General features: G+C 46.3%; 3 protein-coding genes across 4 annotated transcripts; all 3 read right to left on the reverse strand.

Moving 5' to 3' along the window:
* Positions 1 to 602: 602 nt before the first annotated feature.
* On the reverse strand, positions 603 to 10,907 carry DDX51 (DEAD-box helicase 51). 2 transcript variants are annotated; one of them, XM_054844694.1, is made up of 16 exons: positions 10,856 to 10,901; positions 10,279 to 10,655; positions 9,647 to 9,888; positions 9,370 to 9,520; positions 7,735 to 7,880; positions 7,347 to 7,418; positions 7,056 to 7,177; positions 6,410 to 6,518; positions 5,684 to 5,829; positions 4,782 to 4,980; positions 4,047 to 4,162; positions 3,838 to 3,954; positions 2,805 to 2,906; positions 2,369 to 2,432; positions 2,026 to 2,160; positions 603 to 1,212 (listed from the first exon to the last, which is right to left on the reverse strand). In XM_054844694.1, exons 1-16 carry the CDS (start codon positions 10,876 to 10,878, stop codon positions 1,186 to 1,188), a joined length of 2,148 nt encoding a protein of 715 aa, XP_054700669.1. In that variant the 5' UTR covers positions 10,879 to 10,901; the 3' UTR covers positions 603 to 1,185. The 2 variants fall into 2 exon arrangements, with proteins under 2 accessions (XP_054700669.1, XP_054700670.1); XM_054844695.1 differs by having other exon boundaries at positions 604 to 1,212; positions 7,056 to 7,162; positions 10,856 to 10,907.
* A 770-nt stretch (positions 10,908 to 11,677) lies between these two features.
* LOC129213753 (macrophage migration inhibitory factor) lies at positions 11,678 to 14,346 on the reverse strand. Its single transcript, XM_054844372.1, has 3 exons — positions 14,106 to 14,346; positions 12,783 to 12,955; positions 11,678 to 11,945 (listed from the first exon to the last, which is right to left on the reverse strand). The coding sequence occupies exons 1-3, from the start codon at positions 14,211 to 14,213 to the stop codon at positions 11,879 to 11,881; spliced, it is 348 nt and encodes a 115-aa protein (XP_054700347.1). The 5' UTR covers positions 14,214 to 14,346; the 3' UTR covers positions 11,678 to 11,878.
* Positions 14,347 to 15,853: 1,507 nt separating this feature from the next.
* On the reverse strand, positions 15,854 to 21,456 carry LOC129213837 (macrophage migration inhibitory factor-like). The gene is made up of 3 exons (XM_054844591.1): positions 21,349 to 21,456; positions 16,605 to 16,777; positions 15,854 to 15,920 (listed from the first exon to the last, which is right to left on the reverse strand). Exons 1-3 carry the CDS (start codon positions 21,454 to 21,456, stop codon positions 15,854 to 15,856), a joined length of 348 nt encoding a protein of 115 aa, XP_054700566.1.
* Between the last annotated feature and the right edge of the window lie 1,262 nt (positions 21,457 to 22,718).

The raw sequence follows: 22,718 nt of genomic DNA on the forward strand, positions 1-22,718 counted from the left end.
GTTTTGCTCGTGGGAGCTCACAGCTCTTGTGTAAGAGGACTTTCCCTTTCTGCTACTCTGACACCAGCCCAGGCACCTGTGCGATGCAAAAAGCTGCTTGAGAAGGTAGTCACAGAGGAAGACACACACTACTTGACTGCTGTCAAACAACCCCACATTGCTCCTGTCTTTACAGGATGCAACCACCCTTCCTGACACCCATCCCTCCAAAATTCCCAGCCCTTCAGTTTCCTCCAACGTTGTATTACTAATGCCAGCGCGCATTTACTTTGTTTTACAAAATAATGAGCCAGAACTGGGGCCTTTCCCACGGAACGTCATGGAGGGTAGTGGCAGGCTGCAGCTACGTGGTACCTTTTAGCCTTCTGCCAGGGGCAGCTAAAAATATCAGTAGCATGCATCAAATACAGATTTATGGCTTGCAGCAATACTGGCTGACTCCAGTGTATTTATATTAGACATGAGACAGTTTAGTCTGCGTTAACACCAACCTAACGCTTCATAATACCTGCTGTTACCACTGGTACGGAATGGTGGAAGGAAACAAGAGAGGCAAGAAAATGACAAGAAAGCACGAGAGTACAGAAGTGAAAAATCCCATTGACACTATCTCCATCCCTGTACCCAGGAATCTTTATTAGACATTGTTTTAAAAAATATATATAGTATTTATTTAAAAGTTGCAGTCACTTCAGCCTAGAGCAGCTCTCCAAACACAATTCTGCTATAGGCACTGTATAGGTGTTTATGCATTTGCAGATACAGCTGCTGTACAGTAAGACAGAACCACGGGATGTCCCAGTTCAGAGGCAAGAGGGCACAGCCCTCCCCTCTGGAGACCAGCAGTTCCACCAGGCCCACGCTCCACAGCTCTGTAACGGCTCTTCTCTTCACTGGTGGTAGTTTTACATACACCAGTAGGATATGATGCAAAGTCCTCTTTGAGACAACCATATCTTAAAAAAATCTTTTTTTTTTTTTTTTTTAAACTAGTAACTGAACTCTGTTCACAGTGTCCTTGAAAGGGGAAGGAGGCCTGTAATAGCTGACTTCAGATATGATAAGGTTGAGGAGCCAACCGTTCGGGGACCATGTCTCACTGTTACCCTGCTGGGTGCAGTCCATGACCTATCCCGTTCCGCAGCTTCAGTGCCATGAAACACGACCTCCTCAGCTTCCATTCATTCAGGCTCGTTTCTGTGCTCGCTCGTTCTGTTGAAAATTAAAGTTGAGAAGGTGACTGAAGATGCCCCTGTCACAGAGAAGGGACTTTGGGGAGCAATGGGACAATTTAATAATCCTATCTGCCCCAGTTCTCAAACACTGCTAGTCTGCAACTCAAAATCATCATTTTTCAAGGACAGATGTTTATCAGGAATCCTCCAATTAGAGAGCAGGACACTTGCCGAAATCATACAGCGCAGAAAGTCTATTATGGATCCCTCATCTACCCGTCAGGGAAGTTAAACGCTACCCGGCTTTTGTCTGAAAGGTCTCAACCTTCCCACTGTATAAAGGAGGGCCTGCAGAAAATGCTTTCCTGCCTTGGAATACCCAATTTCTAGTCAGCATTGCTTTAAATTACAGTCTTAAAACTCTGTTATGACCCAAGGTTTAATTTCTACATTTTGTTGGCCTTCCTCTAGGTAGTTGCCAAAATCCCAGCTCCAGAGGTAAAGGAAGGGAGAATCAAAAAGGAAACACCACAAATCACAGAACCATTTCAGATGGAAGAGACCATTAAGATCATCAAGTCCAACCTAAACCTAACACTGCCAAGCCCACCACCAAACTATGTCCCTAAACGCCACACCTACACATCTTTTAAGTACAGAAAACCTCTTTCTCCCCCCTCTCACCCTGAGTATTTCATAATGCTGCACCCAAAAATGCTGCCTTCACACTGAAATGGAAATGTCTCAGTTAAAGGAAGGGATCCTGGACACTAATACTTGTGCTAGTCATGAGTTGCAATAAACTGTGCAAGTTGTAGTTTGGTTTAATTTTCTTCCCTGTTTCGATTACCTTGACTGTCTTCTCAAGTCTACGCAGAGCTTCCTCATATTGCTGCACCAACGGCTTTAATGAGTTGCCCTTCACTGGGTGCTTCTTTATGTCTTGGATGCCGGCATCCTTCAACATCCGCAGAAACCTGCGTTCCTGTGGAACAAAATGGACATGGGAGATGAGACACCTCACTGCCTATCAGCTAGAAAATGAGCACATCTTGGAACGTCCTGCCTAGTCAGGAAATAATTGAAGTTTCCGAGTATAAAGCACAGCTGACTGGAAAAGGTGGGAAGTAGTATGAACCTTATCTTCTTTATGCCCCCCCCCCTTATCAAATGATCCCACACAGACAACGTACCTGAATTCTAAGGACCAAGCTGAAAGCAACACCAGCTTTTCCTGCACGAGCTGTTCTTCCAACTCTGAAATCGGAAAAAGTAGTGTCAAGCCAGTTTAGCTACATAGGCACTGCCTTTAGCAGCTCCAAGAATCTGATTCTGAAATTCTCAAGATTTAAGAAAGTCTGATTCTGAGGTTTTTTTGAGGTTAGCACAGCAGGACTAGCGACATATTACAAAGAATGAACTTTCTGTAATAGGGTGCTAGTTCTCTGTCGCAATACTGCATTACTCTGGTGATGCTATGGGCTTAATTTTGATTAGAAAGCTATTTGCATATGAAAGTTAAAAAAAATAAATCCAAAGCTAAAAACCCTTTTAAGTGCATGTCACCTTTGCTAAATATTTCAAATAAACCAAGTTCAAACATCTTCCTTTTGTTTCTGGTTGCCTTACCGGTGAACATATGTTCTGATGAACTGAGGCGCATCGTAGTTTATTACGTAATTCACTCCTTTAACGTCAATCCCTCGTGCAGTGGCATCAGTGCTGATTAACCTGGTTGTAAATGTATAGATAGCCATTTTCAGATAACATCTCTTGCACTACAAGCGAACACAGCACAACCCTTGCTAATCTCTGTTCAGGCTGGACAGCCGACCTCTGACCTCTAAGCACAACAGCAGCAGTTTAAGTCACTCCTTATCGCGCCGGCATTATTAGCCGCCCACAGACCTCCGGGCATCACTACAGGCTTGGCACCTGCTGTTGTGTGTGACACATTACTGGGTGTTTCCAGGTTCTCCAAGCATGTGACACTAGGCAGATGGCTCCTGCCACGTTGGCGGTTACAAACCTATAGGCTTTCTGAACATTCCATAAAGGCACTGAAGGCCGACAGCGAAGTGAGAAATTCCAGTAGTGAAGGATGAATTTAAACATAGAGTTTGGATAAAAAGAAAACCCAGAAAGTAAATATTTACCTTCCTCTCAGAGACACTGCACGCATGCAATCCCATATAGCCAGTGACATCACAAAGCAACTCAAACACATGGATAGAAGTAAATCTGTATGCCAGTCTGATCAGGGGTTTCTTTGGTAGGAAGCACTAATACTATATATAGATCTAGCACCAACATCCAATTTCTTCCAAAAAGTGCCAGATCCCAAGCACAGACATTAAACTTAAGATTTTCAGAATTGTATGTGTTTTGGGCAACAATATGAACAAAGCAGTTACATTTACTGCTTGTTATAAAATCACACACTGAAATTCAGATTACCGCTAGATTAGAACAGGCCAAGTTACACGCAGGCGTAACAATTCAAAAGTCACAAGTCCAAGTCTCACACCTATTCTGTACAGTGGCTCCTGCACATTGTTTTACAGAAAACACCATTTAACTGTGGTCTTGGTTCTACCTAGCTTTTCACACTGGAAATGGCCTATGTTGGAAAGCATGCAGGAAACTCATTTGAGATGCTCACAGTTGTATTTTTCCTTGTTCAAATTCCTTCATGGTTCTCTGTCTCTCATTTGGAGGTAACCGAGAAGAAAATTCAGCCACAGTGACTCCACCAAAAGCTTGAACCAGCAGGAACAATCTGTAGGTAAATGAGATAGAAACAGTCACTTCACCATCTCTCTAACATTACTTGACAGATAGCTACTATAGTGATCTCATTAATATATTCACCTGTGAGAAGCTTCCCTGGAGTTGGTAAAGCACAACACACGGGTAAATTTCATTGTCAGCATGAAATGCAAGAGGAGCAAAGGCTTGGAATTCAGGTCACAAGGCACGTAACATTGCTGCAGTTGACAGGGAAGAAGTTCAGAGAGAAAAATTACTTCTTGCCAAGGCTATCTGCTATGAAACCTGTGACCTGTCCATGACCTACACAGGCTTGGATGTTTCGCAACTAATAGTGGCAAAACCAGACCCCATACTGCTACTCCCTTTAGAACAAGTCATAGTAACAGGATGGGAGGATACAACACAAGGTGGAGACAGGAGACCTGTGTTATTCTTATGCTCTCACTTCAAGGCAAGTAACAACACGTACTGCCTTTCTGTCTACAGGGTGACCTGTATCTACATGCCTTGAAATGCACGTTACACATAAGTGCTAATATATTATATCTCCGCTCCCCATTGCTTGTAAACTTAATCCTGCATAAAGAGAGTTTCATTAAAAAAAATAAATTAAAATCCAGTCTTAACCAAATGAACACTAAGTAATGAGAAAACAAATGCGCAAAGGTAGAGCTCTCTGGATCATAAACACTCCCAAAGTCACTTTTGCCCAGCACCTCTAATGCAAGGAATCATAGGGAAGACATATTTGTTTATAGGGTAAAAACATAACTAGATACCCCAGAGTTAAACAAATCTTCAAGCACGATTTATTCAAAAGAATTAACGTCATACCGATAGCCCCTCAGGGAGTGTGTACTTCTTATTAGTTTCTTGTTCTGTCTCTGTTCCATCTCCGAGTGTTTTCTTCTCAGAGTAGGCAGACGTGAAGAGGCGAGGCTGGAATAAATCCAGCTGCTGCAGTTTCTCTGGGTCCTGGGTGAGCGTGGCTGAAAACAGCAGTTTCTGTAAGGGTATCTGAGGATAGCAGGAGCTGGAATAAATAGCACATGGAAACTGAGCTTTGAGGATGGGGCAAAGGAGCTCCTCCGCAAACGCCTTCAAATTATGTTACGAGGGAAGCAATTAATTCTTTCTGATACTCCTTTCCTGCTCTGGGCCTCTCCTGTAGGTTCTTTTCCAACTTTGTTTTATAGTGGAGTTCACAGACAGAACTGATTAAGCATTCTCAACCAACTGCACAATCTGCATCCGTTACCCCTGCACACATCCTTGCATCCTAGTCACTCGTCCTCATTCTAGTTGCTTGCTTCCTTGGTTGCTGATCTCAGTTTCTAACACATCTCTACCATGCTGTATGAAAATAGCAGCTGCAGACAGATAGTTCCAAGAGTTTTCCTTCTAATCCATTACTCAGCTTGCCAGGGGGCATTACTATAGTTACTGTGCAAATGAATCACAGACTTGGATTATCTGCACATTCTTTTGATGCTCCTCCGGTCTAGTTAAGGAGAGCTTGGAGAATACAATGCTCAGGCTTCAGTTTAAAAGACATCCTCTAGTATCAGCTGGTCACTGCCTGCTTTTTCAAGCTTTGAAAAAGCAGCTGCTTTACTTTGGCAGACATTTCGCAGAGTAAGCAAGCTTTGGGAGTGCCTGTGAGTGAGTACAGTGAAGCAGGGCAGTGGCATCTAGATGCTGGTGTGCGTCTGCCGGTTCAAAGAAATGCCACCTACCTGGCTGCTGTCAGAGGCCCTGGTTTGGTCCTCTGAAAAAGCACGTTGGAGCCAGAGTCATTTTCTACTTGGAATGCAGCTTTGACAATTTGGTTCAGACAGTTCTGGTGCATGTCATCGATCATACGGTCAGCTTCGTCTATGATCTGAATTCACAAGGATGACATCACTACTTGTTAAATACTGTCTAGCATTAGGCAGCTTTTGTTTTCTTTTTGTAATACTATCATTATCAAATGAAGGCAGAAGTTTCTACCCCAAAACTGAATTTTGCTTTTATTTCAGTGACTCAGTAACTAGTCTGACATTTAAAATACACGTACATTCATTTGCACATAAATCCAATCCATGTCTCTGAGTAAGAGATCAACAACTCCATATCCTAAATAAGACTGCAACTATGTTTCTGCACAGACTCCCATATGGTAGAAGCTACTACAGTTTGGTAATTTACCCTGACATTGACCGATAAGGCTTTACTCTGAGTTTGTGTTTGCAAGAGGCTAAGAGAGAAGAGGAAGTTGGTGGTGGATGCTTCGGTGTCACGAGTAGGAAAAAAACACTCATCTTATGAGATCAGACTGCTGTCTGAGCAATCTGGAGTGTAGATCAAGCCCATACAACCCTTCCAACAGAGATGTATTTATGTACCATGCAAGAACAAAGCAGGAATTACAGCCGCAATGGAGCTTGCATTAGGATGAGAGACATGTGGAGCTGACTCACCAGGAAGCGAAGCTCTGTCAGGCTGAACCCCGGGGTCTGGCTAATGTGATCTGTGAGCCGCCCTGGTGTAGCCACAATAATATCAGCCAGGCTGCAGTAGCCTGTCACTCTGAAAGAACAAGCAGCCCATCAGTAAGTTTCTCCCTACACCATAAAGCATGTAACAGAGATCCTTGGTCAGCAGATTTTCCTACTATTCAATTAATTGAGAAATAATAAAATTCAAATATGCACTTTACTTTGGAGAGCACACAAAGATAGTGCTGGACACTAAACCCTATTCTCCGCTGTACTGCCTCCTTTTCAATAGGAAGTGTTGTTCTTCATTGCTCTTAAAAAAAGAAAACTTTAATTGGAGCAAAATCCCATAACAATCATTGGTACCTGTGGGTATAAGGTAAACGTTTGCATTGTACTCAGCTGGTCAAGAACCCTAAAAATCTAGTAAAACATAACAATCACAAAAAAGGGGTAGTAGCAGGCACTTCGACAAAGACAGAACAACCAGTGTCTAGCACATAAACCCGCTATTCAAAATCATTATTGCATGATGATGTGATGCAATAGCCTATATTTTGACCTCCGCTTACTGAGATTAAATAGTTTACAATTTCTATAAAGTTTGTCAAAAGACCTTTTAACCTACTTTTTCTGGACAAGCATCTCCTGCTCCTTTGCAAAAGATTTCTGGCCAGTAATCAAAACGACCTTCAGACCTGTCCCATCAGTGTAAATGTTGAACACTTTACTCACCTGCAAAGAGATGGGCTTCATTAGCCACAACAAAATCAGTTAAAATAATACTTTCCATTATGCTAACAACAGCAAATCCCCTGACAGGTCTTCAGCCTGCTTCACAAGACACCCAAGCAAAGTACTAACTGCGCAAGCCTTTGTCTTGGTCCAGTTCCCCTCAGAGAGGTGAGGAGCCACATACCTGTTGTGCCAGTTCTTTGGTGGGCAGAACAACCAGAGCTCGTACTTGGCAAACTACTCGATCTAGCAGAACCTGCCAAAACAAAGGTCAAATGAGTCCCTGAAAGCAGTGGGGAGAGAAAGGTGTTTCCAACCCTGTGAGAAGAGCTTGACATGTCCTCATAGAGTTTTATGTTTCCATTTTACTCCCCTCCATCCTCCCAACTGTTGTCTGAAAAAAGGAGTGGGATGCTGAGATGAAGGAGATTCATACAGCTCCCTGAGATGACTCTGAGCTAAAAATCTGTTGCTTTACAGTCAAATTCCTTGGCTTTGTGACCTACTCCTAAGTTCAGGTTTCACTTGAACAAAACCCACCCCAGCATTTTCCCTACAGATATTTCACTCACCTGTACTACGGGTATGACAAAAGACAGTGTTTTACCACTGCCAGTAGGTGCCGAGACGCAGATGTCTTTGGGGCGGTATCCTCCCTGCCCCATCAAGTACCCATTGGATGCACTCTGCAGAACAGCAGGAATCACCTCTGCCTGAACTGAAAAATGGAAACAAACATTAACTAGAGTTAACTGGGCTAAAACCAGTGTAACCAGAAAAGCAGTTATATACAGTGAATCTGTTTCCACAGCTGTGCTGTTGCTATAGACATAAGAGAGGAAGAAATCAAAACAGTTGTTAACAGAGATGCTACCTGGTTTTACCTGGTTCTTGTTCACACATGGGAGCTTCGCACTGAATACAAACACCTCCCTCTCCAAGAATTCAGCTGTTTCTAGTGCTAAGCTAGGGTGTTACTGTGTTAACTATTGTTTTCAACTCATATCTGTCTTCTTATTCTCATGTTAGGATGGCACTGGGCAGATTTAAGACCTACGAATATTAGTCTGTAAGCATCCTTTCTTCAAACTACAAACTACTCTCACATAAACACAGAATGTGCAACCCAGCAACGCAGCCTTATCTGCCAAGGAGCAAAAAGCACAACTCCTACAGGCTTTGGAGTCAAAGTTCACTGCAGAAGAGTACACAAGGACTGAAGCGAACAGTCCTGTAGAGACAACGGCTTTGGCTGTCATGCATGAACTCTCTCCTTTCCCTGTCTCATGACAAGCCCCGACAAACTGGGCAACTTCGGTTTATCTACAAGGGTTAGCAGCCAGGGAATCTAACTCCATGATAAAACCATACTCGGTGATGCATACGATGTATGACTTCAGCAGACACCATGTCTACCAGACAGAGCATGACATTGCTTGACTCGTCTACTACCAAGTGCCATAACCTGGAATTGATTTATGAGAAAACACAGGAAGTTGCTCTCAGCAACTTGTTAGTATCTCCCAGAACAAAATAAGGGATAGCATTTACGTTAAAACATTATGTAACAGCTTACTTAAAAAGAGCAGACACATGCTGACTTTCCAATGTAACCTTGGTGAGTCTCCGATAGTCTAAGCCTCTGGCTCAGCTGGACCAAGTAATCAGCTGAAGGTCAGAGATCCCTCCTCCTTCCCTTCTCTCCCTCTCCTTATCCCTGCTTCCAGCTGTGCTTCTACTTATTTAGGAGCTGGTGTTTATTCTACTTGTCTGCAAAGCCAGTAAAATAATGGAAAAAACAACAACTTTTTTTGCTTGAACAGTTTTCTGCTGCCTTCATGAGCTGAACAGGTTCCCAGAGAGGTCTGGTTAGAAGCAGAGATGGTGGAAGGAACTAAAGCACAAGCCTGGCAAAAGGGGGGAAAATGGGAGGACACAAGTAAGACCTCCCTCTTTTGGCAGCTGTGAGCTATTACTTCAAGCAACCACATTTTGTGGAGCTGCATTTACAACTAAATAACAGATTTCAATTACTCACCCTAGATAAAGATTTGAAAGTGAAGGGTTAAAACTGGTATGATCATTTTGATGCATTAAGTTTGGTTTTGTTCTATATTTTACTTCACTGACTACATAAAATATACAGCAACAGACCACAGGAGCCACATAAGTCAATTCAGAAAGACACAAACGCACTATCAAGGTACCTGGAAAAAACGACTCTATCCCATTCATTTGCAGCTTTTTCAACAACCTGGGATGAATTCCCGGGACATCTCTGATTGGAACTAGATTATCTTTGATACGTTTTTGCACTAGTTTGGGTTGAGCAAGCCACTGCGGTAAGAAGGGCTGAACCTGAGGTGGGGGAAAGGAGAATAACAAAGCGTTTCTGCTGTCAAACAAGCAATGCCATACATAAAATAAACTGGTAAGATGCGTGTTCTTTCCTGACCATCATCAAAATTCAGTCAAGCTACCTACCTTCTGCACCGGCCTTCTGTCGTAATCTGCAAGAACCACCAAACTGGAGGGTGGAGGATTTGCCTCTTCCTCTGAGGCTGCCAAGGACAGCTCCTTTGTGCTTTCATTTCCTTCAGCTCTTTCACTGTTCTCTTTATTCCTTGTTTCAGCTCCCTCTGTTTCCTCATCCCTCTTCTTCCTTTTAGAAGACTTATTTTTAAGGTTGCTTCTGTTTTCCCGTTGTTTGATGTCTTCTTCAGAATCTGGAATTAGGATAACAGGAATACAAAGCTACAGGTCAGAACATGCCACAGAAAAGAGATGTAGGGAACATTATCCAACACCTTTCAAGCTCCCCTTTCTTCCTAAATCCAAGTGCAAAACTCAAACATTCCTTCGTTGGTATGGAAGCGACTTAAGACTGAGGTGACATGCTTCCTTCCTTCCCTTACACTAAACTGACCCTCAAAGTTTACAGTATGTGGCTTTCCCCCAAAAAAGGAATTACTTTGGGAACATATTAAGCAGAGGAAAACAAAGTCTACCATGGGCTAAATTCAGCAAGTGACTCAAATGGCAACTTGTGTCAACTTCTCTGTTGAGAACAGTTGACCACAATGAACTGAAATCCTACGGCCTCAGTTTATTGTTACCTGCTTCAGTCCTCTCTTGGGGCACCTTCGATTTTCTTCTATTTTCCTTCTTCTTCTTCTTCAAGGGAGTGCTGCCATCTGCTGCCTCCTCAGTATCCGCCCTTTCTTCAGAAGAGCTGTGAGACCGTTGTTTCTTCTTTAGCGTCTTCTGTCCCTGCGCACAGGACTGCTCTTCACTCTCCCTCTTCCTTTTTCCTCTCCCTTCCCCAGGTTCACCCCCTGGGCCGGCTCCTCCGGGGATCTCGCCTTCCTCTCCCTCGGGCTGCGCCTCCCGCTGCTTCTTCAGCTGCCGGGCCTTCGCCTGCTGGCGCAGCCGCTCCAGCAGGACCCGAGCCCGGTCCTCGGCCTCCTCCTGCTGCTCCTCCTCCCCGGCGTACCTGAACGGCCCAGACAAACCCCCCTCAGGCACAGGCCGCCCGCCCCCACCAGGCCCGGCCGGCCAGGCACCCCCTGCTCGGGTCCGTGCCGCGGGGGGACGCCGGGGCGCAGCTCCCGCAGCCAGCCCGAGCCCGGGGCCGGGCCGGGGCCGAGACAAGGGCAGGGGAGAGGCAGCGCCCGGGGCAGGAGGTACCGGTACCTGTTGATGCAGAAGAGCGCCATGGCCGCACCGCGCCGCCCGGGCGCACGGAGATGACGTCAGCCGGAACCGCGTGGCGCGCGGAAGGCTCCAGAAAACACGGGGGCGGGCGCGCGCCGCCTGCCGGCAGGGGCGGGGTAGCGCCGCGCGCGCCCGGAGGGGAGGGCGGTGAGGCGGGAAGGGCGCTGAGGGGATGGGGGGGGAAGGGCCAGGATGGCAGCGAGAGGAGAACGCCGAGAGGAGACAAGCGCCTCCGTCGCGGCCCTCAACCAGCCCCGCATGTCGGCAGCCCGGCCCCGAGACTCCGGGGCCCAGGAGAGTGCAGCAGCGCCGCAGGGACAGGCTGGCAGGCAGCGGAGAACCTTACCACAGGCCCCAGCACAGCTCCCGTAGCACTGAGGGCCGGCCCTGGCTGCCTGAAGGGGGCCAGCATAAGCAGTATGGATAGGAGCATTTCGACTGAGTAAAAGCACTCCTGCCTTGTTCGGCCCCGTAAAGCCAGCACATTGTTAGAGGAAAGCGTCCCTCAAACAGCAGGCACGGGGCTGGCGCAAGGTCTGGTTCTGCTGTAGCAATGGAGGACACAGCCATAAGAAACTCAGCAACAAAAAGCCCTGAAGGCACCTACAGCAAGGTAAAAAACACCCTGCAGTGCTGTCAGGCACCTGCCAGTCAGTCTAACCATACTGTGGAATACTGCATCTGAGAAATGGACACAAACCCAAAGCGTTCCTTTTGTTTGCTTTAGCAATCAGAGTGAAACAGCTATGCTGCCGACTGCCCAACTCCATCCCCAACCTGCCAAAGCCTACACCAGACAGCTTAATTCTAAATCTTTATTTGTTTTCTACACAGAGAAAACAGAGGAATGTTGAAGCAGCAATATTTAAACACACTAGCAAGGAGCCATCAATCTGTGAGAGTGCACAAAATGCAACACGGGGCCACTTGTGTGGTGGTCTCTGCTAAGGGGCAGGATGAGGGTCGGTCCAGGAGCAGCCTCTTCAGACAGACGGGAGAGCTCTATGCAAAGGTGGAACCATTCCAGCCCACATTGGCAGCATTCATGTCGAAGTAGTTGATGTACACCCTGCAGAAGAGGCACAGGAACACACAATGACCTTATTAACTCATTTATGTAAGGAACAAGTGAGATAGGACAACAGGATAGGGAACAGGTGTTCCTGTTCCCCAGAAGAAATGTCAAGCTTCATTTTTACTGAAATCTTGCTAACTTCTCTGGAAGGGCCTCCAACAGTCAATATTCCTTGGAGTACTTCTGTCTTTTTTAAAATACAAACTCTTCTTCAGTCAGGGTCCGTTCAGACACCAGACAGCTTTTGCTTAGCAGCCTGTCAAGAATTTCCGGCGATCAAAACCTTTTGTTTCCAAGTGCTGTAGTCCTTCACACATGTCAAACAGACGGGCAGCCTTATGCAAGCCAAGCAGGGCCCTCAGGGCCAGCTCTGCGCTTCTCCCTTCCAAGCCCAGCACATCAGTGGCAGCAGGTTCTTCCCGTCCTTCTGCACGCAGACACTCTCCCAACCCAAGGCTCCGCAGCCTGTGAGGGAGCTGCTCACAGCCTGCTGGTTTCTACTCCGCCTGTCAGCGCCAGCCTGTTACTGCTGCTCCCTTGTGCTTTCAGCCTCCCATCAGCAGAGGACATCACACCTCAGCAGCAAAACCCACTTGTTAGTCCTCTGGGATTTTTCCCTACTCTGAGAACAGGAAGCCATTTAACAGAGGGCTCTCAAGAGTTTGTCTACATCTTTTCCTTAACTGGACATGAAGACACTGCAAACAATCACCTTGTATTTTCTCAAACACATGGACTTACTCCTGGCTTTTTGTATTGTTAAATAAACTTTTCAAAGCAGTTTTGGAAAGCCAGATAAACAAGGTTAATAACATCATGTCCCAGCCTTACCTGTCTGCAGATACATGCAAGTGCTTAGAGATCAGATCACACAGGAGCTTGGTGTAAGTCTTGTTCTGCTGCCCTCCTATTTTGCCGATGCTGTACAGGCTGCAGAGTGCGCAGGGATCAGTGGAGCCTCCAAAGGACATCATCTGATCAGGTATGATGTGCACAGCGATGTACTGTGGTAAGAGAACAAACAGTTATAGGATATCCCACCTTCCCTCTCCTGATACAAACTTTCTTTGGGCGCTAACTTTAAACAGCGCAGTCATGTGCTGCGTTGTGGCCCAGGGCTGGGGCCGGGCAGTTGGCCAGCGCTGCCCGCTGCACCCTGCCGAGGTTCAGGCACTGCAGCGCACACGGGGGGCAGAGCAGCGTGTGCTGCGGGGATCCCCCAGCCTGGTTCTCAGCTTTAGGAACAAAGGTTGTGTCTGTGCAAAGCTCCTGGTGAGACAGGTACTCCTGCCCGCCGCAGCACTGCCGCTGCATGGGGCAAAGAGCACATGCCTGGAGATAAAAGGCCTTAAAACTGTATCTGCGTGCCAGAATTCACACCCTCAAAGCACTGACTGAGCCACCGGGCCTGCCTAAGAGCCTGTCTGCAATTCAGCCTTATCGGGCCTTGACTTCGCAGGCTGCAGCGGTCTGGCCCAAGAGGGACCATATCCGATCCCGGTATAACCGGGAGCAGCTCGGCGGGAGGAGGCAGCCCGGAGGAGAGCTCCCGTATTTGCTCCTTCGCCTTGCCAGAGCCTCGCTGGCCTTGCCCATACCAGCCCCTTCCACCAACCGCGCCGCTGGCACGGCTCCGCGGCTGAAATCCCGACCTCCGGGCACAAGCACGGACAAATCTCCGGCGTTGTAGATATTCGAGCACCGAGTTTCCTGTAGGTCGGGCTAATGGCCTCCGGGCGGCCAGGCTGATGGCCTCCGGGAGCCGCTGAGCCCACGGACGGACTGCAGCGCAGACCGACACAGCGGGAGGCCTGCTGCCTCGGCTCCGGGGAGAGCTGCCGAGGCGGGGACGGGGGGGGGGGGGACGGGGATGAATGGGCACAAGCCCCTTCCCCTGGAACAGCGGGGCCCGCAGTCCCGTTGTGTCCGCAGTCGCTCCCCTCGGCGGCCGCGGTCCCTCCGCCCCGGGCGGGCGAGAAAGCGGGCGCAGACCCGCGGCCTCCCCTCAGCGCCGGGGCCGCCGACCCTCTGCCGGGTGCCGCGCACATGCTCGCCCCGCTCCCAGCCCGGCCCAGCCCCGCCGGCCCCATCCCGGGGCGGCCCCCGCTCCCGCCGCGGCCCTCCGCCTGCACCGGCCCCGCCGCCCGCCCTCACCTGCGCGGGCTTGCCGGTGGCCTTGGCCAGCTGCTGGGTGAGGTCGCCCAGCAGGCTGTCGGGCACGGCGTCCTTGCAGACGTTGGTCTGGATGGTGAACATAGGCATGGTGGCGGCGGCGGGGGGCGGCGGGGCCGATGGCAAGAGCGGTGCGGCGGGACCGGCGGCAGCACAGTGGAGTGGGGCGGCGGCGCTTTTAGTGCGCGCGGGGGCCGCGCCGGCCTTAAAGGGGCCGCGCCCGGCGAGGCGGGGGAGGGAGCGGAGGGGGGAAGGCCGCCTCCAATCGGCTACCCTTGCTGCGGCTTACGGCTTCGTCCCCGCCAGACACCCCCCCACCCCCTTTCCGCCGTTATTCGTTTGCTTTGTTACTACTATTGAGCATTTTTTGAGGGTATGTTGTAGGCTCCTCCCTGGAACCGAGTCCTGCCGCGCTGGGCAGTTCATACATAACCTGGTATTACCGCATGTGGTACTACTGCTGTAGCACTCCCGCTGGCTTTTGCAGGACCAGGGCCAAAAAGGGCTAGAGGCCCTAGCTTGGCAGCTACAAAAAGGGATACTAGCCCTGACTCCGAAGGGAATTCTTTTCTTTTGCAAAATAAAGGCACACTTGTACGTTTCTCGTTTTAACTGTGTGCATCGCTTTAACACGATGTAAGCAGAAACACATGACTTGCATGTTAATTAGTCTCTAACGTTTTTCAGTCAAATTGAAAGTGATTTATTACTCCTCAACTTCCTCACACATCATACTTTTCTACTGGAAAAAAAGCAGAAGTAATCTTTTTTTGCTTAGAAATGAAATGGTGCGTGTCTATTCGGAGGTGAGAGGCAGCCCGGGAGATGAGCCTTCTGCTGGGCTGTGTGATGCGATGCACGTAGGCTGCAGAGGCCACGACTAACCACCCCGCCTCTTACACTGCCGTGACTGCAGTTGAGAGCTGCGCTGCTTGAAGTGACTCACAGGAAGGTTAAAGAGGATTAGACCCAGAACCCTCTCCACACAGACCTTTTACACATGGGAGCTGAGCACGTGTTAATTTTTAACAGAGTCTCAGCACTGCTCCTGCTAGAAAGCTTGATCATACATGTTACACATGTGAACACACACAGCCCTGAACAAAGAATAAGGGATGGTACTGTATGGGAATGCTTTGGAGTGGCACAGGCTATAACACTGAGAACTGAAGCACTTGCCTTTTTTTTTTTTTTCAGTGATTAACAGTGCTGTTAAGAACCAAAGATACATTTCTTTCCTTTGATATCCTCAGCTCCCTGCCATTGCATAGTGCCACTTATTTCTCCCACCTTCCTGCCTCCCAGATTTGTTGCATGGAGGTGGGGTGGGAATTCTCTCAGTGCAGGGAAAAAACCTGAGAGCAATGTCACCATGGGTGTGCTTGCTCTGTGGCCTGCCAGGCACAAGCGGCAGACCCTGGCCATGCTGCCACACAATGGGGAGACATTCACAATTTCAGTGTCCTCTGTTAAGAGTGTTTTGAGAAGGCACCTTCTATCTCAACCACAGGCCTTTCCAGAGTAACAAGACAGTCTCAGCCATAAGGCTCCTGCTGGATTTTTACTTTTATTTAAGCAGCAGACAAGATGTTAAAACAGCAGTAGGTAGCAGCGACTAAGGAACTGCTGACTTTTGCATTTGTGCCACATACCAGTTACATGACTAGAACTACAGTGCTCAAAAACCATGGTGAGGGTTCAGGAGTAAGCTGTTACCACCCAACAGCACCTCAAGCAAAGGTGGTGTTGTTCCAGCCTACATTGCCAGCACTGATGTCGAAGAAGCTGACATAGATTCTGAAAGGGAAGACAGACACATTAGCTGCCAAGAGCAGAGTGCTGCAGGCTGGCCAGGGCGTTCTTGCAACAGGACACACACAGCCACACTGTAGACTGTCCCCCATGGCTTTACACTTCTCAGGCCTTGCAATCCTTCCCCCCGCCCCGGCCCTTAATGCCTTTGCCTACTCGCATTCTGGAGTTCCTAGTGTTTTTCTACTTCTTGTTTTAAGGAGATCTCAGGACGCTGTGGTTTATTTACACTCATTTCTGGAGCAGATTGGCATACCTTCAGGAAAAGGACTAGAACAACTTTTATGCAAGTGGAAGCTTTTGTAGTAGACCTCCACTTGTACCTCACAGGCAGTAGGGAAGTGTTAATACATGTTACTCAAGTGATCAATTTAATAACAGCAAGTTATTGTATCTGTACCTGGGCTTTTGCACATTGAGATCTGTGGGTACATGCAGTGCCTGAGCCTCTATCATTTTAACTAGGAAATTTTACAGCTTCTAGCCATTGGCGTTGCAGCTCTTGCGATTGCTCCTGTCCTCTTTTTAATTGGAGCGTTGCTCTATTGACTTGGCATTTAGCCTCTTAAAGCAGCTTGATAACAGAAGAACACCAAAGGACAAGTTTGGGATTAATAGTTGTAACAATCTGTGGAAAGTCATGTCAGACAAGTTGCTTTATGACCTCACCTGTCAGAGGGTATTTTCAGTTGTTTGTTCAGCAGGTCACAAAGCAATTTGGAGTAGACCTTGTTCTCCTGCTCGCCTATCTTGCCAATGCTGTAGAGAAAGCACATAGCACACGGGTCTGTGGAGCCACCAAAGGACATCACCTGATCAGGAGAGATCTGTATTGCTAGATACTATTGGGAGAAGAAGAAAAGGAATATTATTTTCCTTTGCCATATTAGAAAAGTTTTGAAAATCTAGGTAGGTATTTGTGTACCTAAACTGCAGTGAAAATAGGTGCATGCCTATCAGTTATGCTTTTGAAATTCCCCTGCATGTACTTCATTGCACTTCCAGGCTTCCTAAGTATTTTCCTGTAAGTCACAAAGATAAGAAGGTGTGAAATACAGCCATATTCCCATGACATACCATTTGGGAGCAGGCACTGCCATCACATTTCTTTAATCTATTGCTGAATGGCTATATTCTTAACTAAAAGCAATAGCAGCACATAAAATAAAAAAGGCAGTCTTGGGCACTCAGAGATGCTTTTCACTAAAACGCAAATAGTTTCACTCTTGTTCTTATTGTTACCCTGCAGCACAGATCCTTTCCTAACTGCTGTCTTCTCCTCAACGACTTTCCACCATACCGTGCTTGCCATGAGCAAGCCTTTCACGCGTTGACATCTTACTGTCTAGATCTGTGTTCTACTCAAAGACCCATGTGTCAAAGGCCAGCACAAAGACATGATACTGTTTAGGCTTGGGAGCCTTGGTTCCTAATAATTGCTCTGGCTGGGTAAGGACAGTTGTGGGGGGAAACAACTGCACCTTGTATGCTGGGCTGCCCACCTCCAGGCTTCAGCGACTACCTCTGGCTAGTCAGCAGCAGATACTCTCCTTTTGTATCCAAACACGTGTGAAGCCGAGGACAAAAGTGGATGGGTGGTCTGGAGTCCACCATGTAAGCAGACTCTGCTGAAACATTCAAAATAGGGCAAGAGGCATGTGTGGGTATTGCTTTAGAGGAGGGAATCACAGAAGTGCTCAGTGCTTGACAAGTGCTGCTGGTCTTGCTGTGAACACCATGCACTATAGATAATTGCAACCTTCAACCCGTGTGCCCAATTACCTACTGAAAGATGGATTCTGGATGCTCAGTGCAGGTATGCTGTTGGAAGGAGGACCCTGCATTATTGTCTTTACCAACACTGAATTTTGGGTGGAAAGTTCAGGTGCTCCAAGAGCTCAGTGACCTGCAATATATCAGAACCTCCGCTGAGCCAGTTGGCTCTCCCTGCCTGTGCAGGAAGGCTGGGTGCCAGTGGGGGTGTGCAATTGCATTGCTGGTGCCCTACGTTCCAGAGAGATTTTGCACCTCACTGGCTCCTGCTGCAGTCTTCCCTGCTGAGGTAAATGTGAACTGACACAGCAGAGGTCTAAATCAACATCCCCCTCATTAAACAAAATACAGTCTAATCCTACTTTTGTTCTTGATAGCAGGAAAAATAGAAGAAAGTATCTATGTTAATATTAATGACCAGCCTGCAATTTTCCCTGCTGCTAATACACAGTGTCAGATCCACACATTGGGGAATCCAGGGATCAGTTCCTTTGGCATCCATCTGGCTTCTGTACTGTTCTTACCCACGTTTATTAGCAGCGCATCATTGGAACTCAGCAGCAATTAACCCTCTTGGTAAAACAAGCTAGCCTGAGTACCAGGAGTTGTCCGAGTAATTAGTCTTGGCCATCATTTACAGCTTGTTTGGGTGCAAGGTGCATCAGACCACAGTAGTACAGGATAAGCCAAGAAGATCCTGCTGAGGTACCGCTTGCTTGGCCCTGTTCTCCCCTGGCTGGACACCCTGTGCTCTCAACTTTATGCCAAATAAAGGCATAGATGTACCTACAACATCTACCCTGGAAGCAGGTTTTTTTTTTTTTAAATCAAGCTGAAGTGTTAATTAGCATTATTTTTTAGAGCAGTTTGAAAACACTTGAAAGAGTTTTTTTCCAGTAGAAAAACAACCCTATTTGATTAAAAATAAAAATAAGTATTTTTGAAATGGTACCATTTCCTGTGAGAGGAAAGCTCTGCATTCCAGCCCACCCTAATCCTTTCCTTCTTTCTGTGTTATAACTAAGAGGCTCTCCCTTTCCTATTGCCTCCTTTGCCACGAAGAGCTTGCATGTCCCCTTCAAAAAAATCTCTTTGTTGTTCTCTGTATATTTCTAAGTCCCGTTACATATCCCTTCCACACGGCTGCACAAACCTGTTCCAGCTGCATCCCAGCCCTGGCCTCTAGCTTTATATTCAGGAGCTGTTATGCAAGAGCCACCAGCTGACACACCCCCACCCCCACCCAACAGCAAGTACTTATTTCCTATGCTAGAATTAATTTTTTTTTTTTTTTGAAGAGGGGTAGAACACATCAGTTTTACATAAGAATTTCATTATATTACTACATGTGTTGCAAAAAAAATAATCTTACTCCCACTTACAGTTAAGCCTGCTTTCTGTGGAGACAAGGCTTATATAAGTCTAAAACATGCTTCTGACTATTCCCCTGAGATAACTAACTTTGGTCAAATTTAGCAGAGATTTATTTCCTGCATGTTTAATGAGACCGGTTGATTGCATAGAGCTCCATTACTACCCCTGGAGAAAGAGGGGCCCCTTTATGAGACAAACAATCTGTCTGGAAGAGACACAGTAGAACCAGGCTTCTCCAGGTCGATTGGCTTTTTAACTCGATATCAGGTCAATTTGTTGAGAGCATCCAACCACATACAACTGTCCTTTAAAGTCCACAGCCATACAGCAACAAATAAAAATATTCTAATTGTCAGTGTAGAACTGAAATTTCTAATTGGTCAAAGAAATGTCAGTACTATTAACCATCCCACCACTGGTGGAATCCATGGTGCAAGTCCAACGCGGAATCTGACTGGAAGTCACAGAAACTTTTAAAGTTCTCCAAGAACTAGCTGAAAACTTCACTGCAAGTTAAGCTGGCTGCTTCCTGCCTTATGACACTGAGAAAGAAAAAAAATAAAATGTTCCTGCCTCTTCTATAACAGCCTTCCTCTTCAGCCTTCTCTCCTAGAAGAGCCAGAATGTCTGTTTATCCTTATAGTTTCCTATTCCTTTAGCATTTTTCCTTCAGTGCATCTCAATCTGCCTACCTCTTTCTCAAAGTAGAGGCCCCGAGGCCGGATGGAGTGCTCCTGCTGAGGCTTACTTTTACCTTGTGCACAACAGAAGTGAAATCGCCCTGCTCCCATGCATTCTTACCTCTTATTTGTGTTGTAACCTATAATAGCTTCCCAAATCCTTTGCTCTTCAATGAATTATTCTTTGTCTTTTGTGCAGTTTGACTTATCAGCTATTAAAATAAAGCTTCTTGACTTGAGAAGATATCTCTTACTGTCGTCTTGAATTCTTACTGTCTCCTGTGCATACAAGCTATTGTTATCTGCGCATCTCAGTCCAGTGAATCATTACTGGAAGCGTTGACTAGATCTGAGCATAAGACAGTACTGTGGGACTGTTTCAAATGTTCCTAATTTTGACAAGCCATGCCAGCTGCTCACAATTTTCTTCTTACCACTTTTAAGACATTCCAAAATTTGTTCTAATATTTTCAGTTATCCCATTTGGTTTTTAATTTTAGGTCCATTGTTTCCTCTTTTTCCCTTCTCAAGACACTTTCACTTGTGGCAGTTATCAAATGATTGCTAAGGGGCTCAGAGATCTCTCTTGCCATCTTAAGTAGTCCAGGGTGACTACCATTTCAGACCACTTTGTTTCCGTGAAGAGCAAAGATCTGCTCAAGAGCTTCGGGTGTCGCAGCACACAGAGAAAGGTTTGCTGGGGAGCCCTCAGAATCCTTTCTGTAGGCATCCCAACTTCATTCTTTCTACAGTTTCAAAGCATCACTCCCAAAGTAAAATAAGAAACATTTTCTGAAAACACTCATTTGCTAGTGAACACTTAGAAAAGGTACTTCAAGCTGCTAAAGTTCTATAGCTGATTCACTTAAGTTACTGCTTCTACAGCAACTCAGGAATAGCTTACAGCTCTGCAGAGGAGCTTTCATTTTGTTTTTCCATATTCATCAACAGTCTTCAGTAACAACCAGAGACCTCTCAAGATTAAAGAAATAAAAGCCTTATAAGACCCTTGATGGTAGTTGTTTTAAATTGGTATTTCAGTACTTTACCTCAGTAGCATATTGCCATGGGCTTTGGCAGGTAAGAATCCCTCAGTTTAGTAATGAAACCAGCAGACAGGTTTTACTCTGGTATTTTGACTGTACATAACAAGACATCACACGGGTATTGTCACTAGATGTCCTAGCTGAATATCTTATTTTTTCTTCAGCTGTAACCACTAGGCTACAGGCAATTTGGTGGCAGATAACAAGCACACATTCAGCAGGACTCAACAAGGAAGTTAGAAGGTGAGGCTGCTTTCAGTCAGTTAGATTCTTGAAGTATTCACAGAGATACCTGCATATACATACCCACACACATCCAGTGTCTTCACCTACATGGAATACCATGATACACAAAGCTAGCTTAAATACTTTTAAGTGTTTTGAGACCTCAGCAGAGCTAAAATACAGCAAACAAGTGTTGATATTTGTACAGAGAGAAGACAATACTGGTGAGTCATTAGGTTTATTAGCTTATAGAGGCTATCACTGAGAAATAGTTCATTGCATAGGCACAGCTGACTAAGGAGCACCTGGACTTACCTGTGCTGGTTTGCCCATTGCTTTTGATAACTGCTGGGTGAGCTCCCCTGTGAAAGACTCTGGAACTTCATCCTTGCTTATATTTGTGTTAACAACAAACTTAGGCATCTTTGGATTGCAAGAGGTTTTTCTTTCAGCTCACCTTATTCACAGCTTTACTCCTAACTCACCCACAAGATGACTTACCCACTGTACTGGTAAGCACCTCAGGAGCCTTTAAATAGTGAGTGGTACCTTCTTCAGGTGCACCTGGAGGGGTGGGAGTGTTTCGGGAGGCTTCATGTGCCATCTGCGGGCTGCTCGCTGCTAATGCAGACAGTTAATGTACAGCTCTCGTAGGAGGGGAAGCTGGCTTTTTGCACTCTGGAAATCAAAGCATCCAAAATGAAACTTCATATTTGGGTACAGCTTGATTATGAAAACCAGTAGAAAAGCAAGTGTTTCAGGGACTGTTTGAAAGTGGGAGAGTTATAATGTGCCTTTTTACACAAGTCTTATTTAAAAAATTTAGATGGGCGCCTCAGTTGAAAGGTCTGGAACTCTTTCTGTGGAATAGACCATAACAGGAAAACCCCAGTAGCACATGTTGTGGAGACCTTCCCTGAACTGTGACTAAGTCATGACAAAGATACCTTAAAATTGGGATCTTGGTTTCCCACTGTGGTGAGCATTGGATTCTACACACTCAGAGGAAGCTTGTTTTTAACTTTCTTCTTTGTTGTGCAAATAGTCCCATAACAGTCAACAGGATCTCCTGACAGATAGGAAATCCACAGGCTTTCTAAAATGAGCAGGTTTTATCCAGAGTGGAGTATGTGGCAGAGCTGGGATCAGTTCTCTTTGCTACCTAGTAGAGTCTTACATGAGAGAAGTGATTTAGGGGGCTCATAGGGCATTTGGTAGGGGGTGTTCGCAATGAGATGTGTGTGGGGAAAGCAGGTTGAAAATGCTGATGGGGATAAAATATTATTTTTTTTTTAATCTCTCCATGTTAAATGTGATGGGTGTCTTTATGCCTAGTAGTTTCTGTGAGTTAAGGGCTTTTCTACTAACTCCGTTCCCCAGCCTGTGGAAAAGAGGGAGAGCTTTCTATAGCTTGAACTAAATGCTTGTACTGCAATGGTGTAATTTAAACAAATACTTTTAAACAGTGAAAACCTCCGTGTGAACATGCTTAAGTTGATTGTGTGGTGTATGTTGATTTTAAGTCAGTTCCTCCCCTGTAGCACCCTTTCTGTAAGAAGCCAGAAAATAAAAAGTCAGGAGATGAATTACTATGTGCCAGTGTTCAGCTACGGCCCATGAAAGTGGATTGTCTCCTGTATCCAAAGCATTCTGAAGATAATGTACATCCTGAAAAAAAAATCCAG

Source organism: Grus americana, chromosome 16 (genome assembly GCF_028858705.1).
Source record: "Grus americana isolate bGruAme1 chromosome 16, bGruAme1.mat, whole genome shotgun sequence".
In the NCBI taxonomy this organism is placed as follows: Eukaryota; Metazoa; Chordata; class Aves; order Gruiformes; family Gruidae; genus Grus; species Grus americana.

Bases quoted from the DNA above. Each gene is read 5' to 3' on its own strand.
- LOC129213753 (XM_054844372.1), bottom strand. From the start codon at position 14,213: ATGCCTATGTTCACCATCCAGACCAACGTCTGCAAGGACGCCGTGCCC. The intron at 12,956-14,105 runs GTGAGGGCGGGC...CTCTTACCACAG, and splicing joins CCACCGGCAAGCCCGCGCAG to TACATCGCTGTGCACATCAT. The intron at 11,946-12,782 runs GTAAGGCTGGGA...CCTCTTCTGCAG, and splicing joins TTGCATGTATCTGCAGACAG to GGTGTACATCAACTACTTCG.
- LOC129213837 (XM_054844591.1), bottom strand. From the start codon at position 21,456: ATGCCTAAGTTTGTTGTTAACACAAATATAAGCAAGGATGAAGTTCCA. The intron at 16,778-21,348 runs GTAAGTCCAGGT...TTCTCCCAATAG, and splicing joins CAATGGGCAAACCAGCACAG to TATCTAGCAATACAGATCTC. The intron at 15,921-16,604 runs GTGAGGTCATAA...CTTCCCTTTCAG, and splicing joins CTGAAAATACCCTCTGACAG to AATCTATGTCAGCTTCTTCG.
- DDX51 (XM_054844694.1), bottom strand. From the start codon at position 10,878: ATGGCGCTCTTCTGCATCAACAG. The intron at 3,955-4,046 runs GTGAATATATTA...ATTTACCTACAG, and splicing joins TCCAGGGAAGCTTCTCACAG to ATTGTTCCTGCTGGTTCAAG. The intron at 2,433-2,804 runs GTAAGGCAACCA...TTCCGATTTCAG, and splicing joins ATCAGAACATATGTTCACCG to AGTTGGAAGAACAGCTCGTG.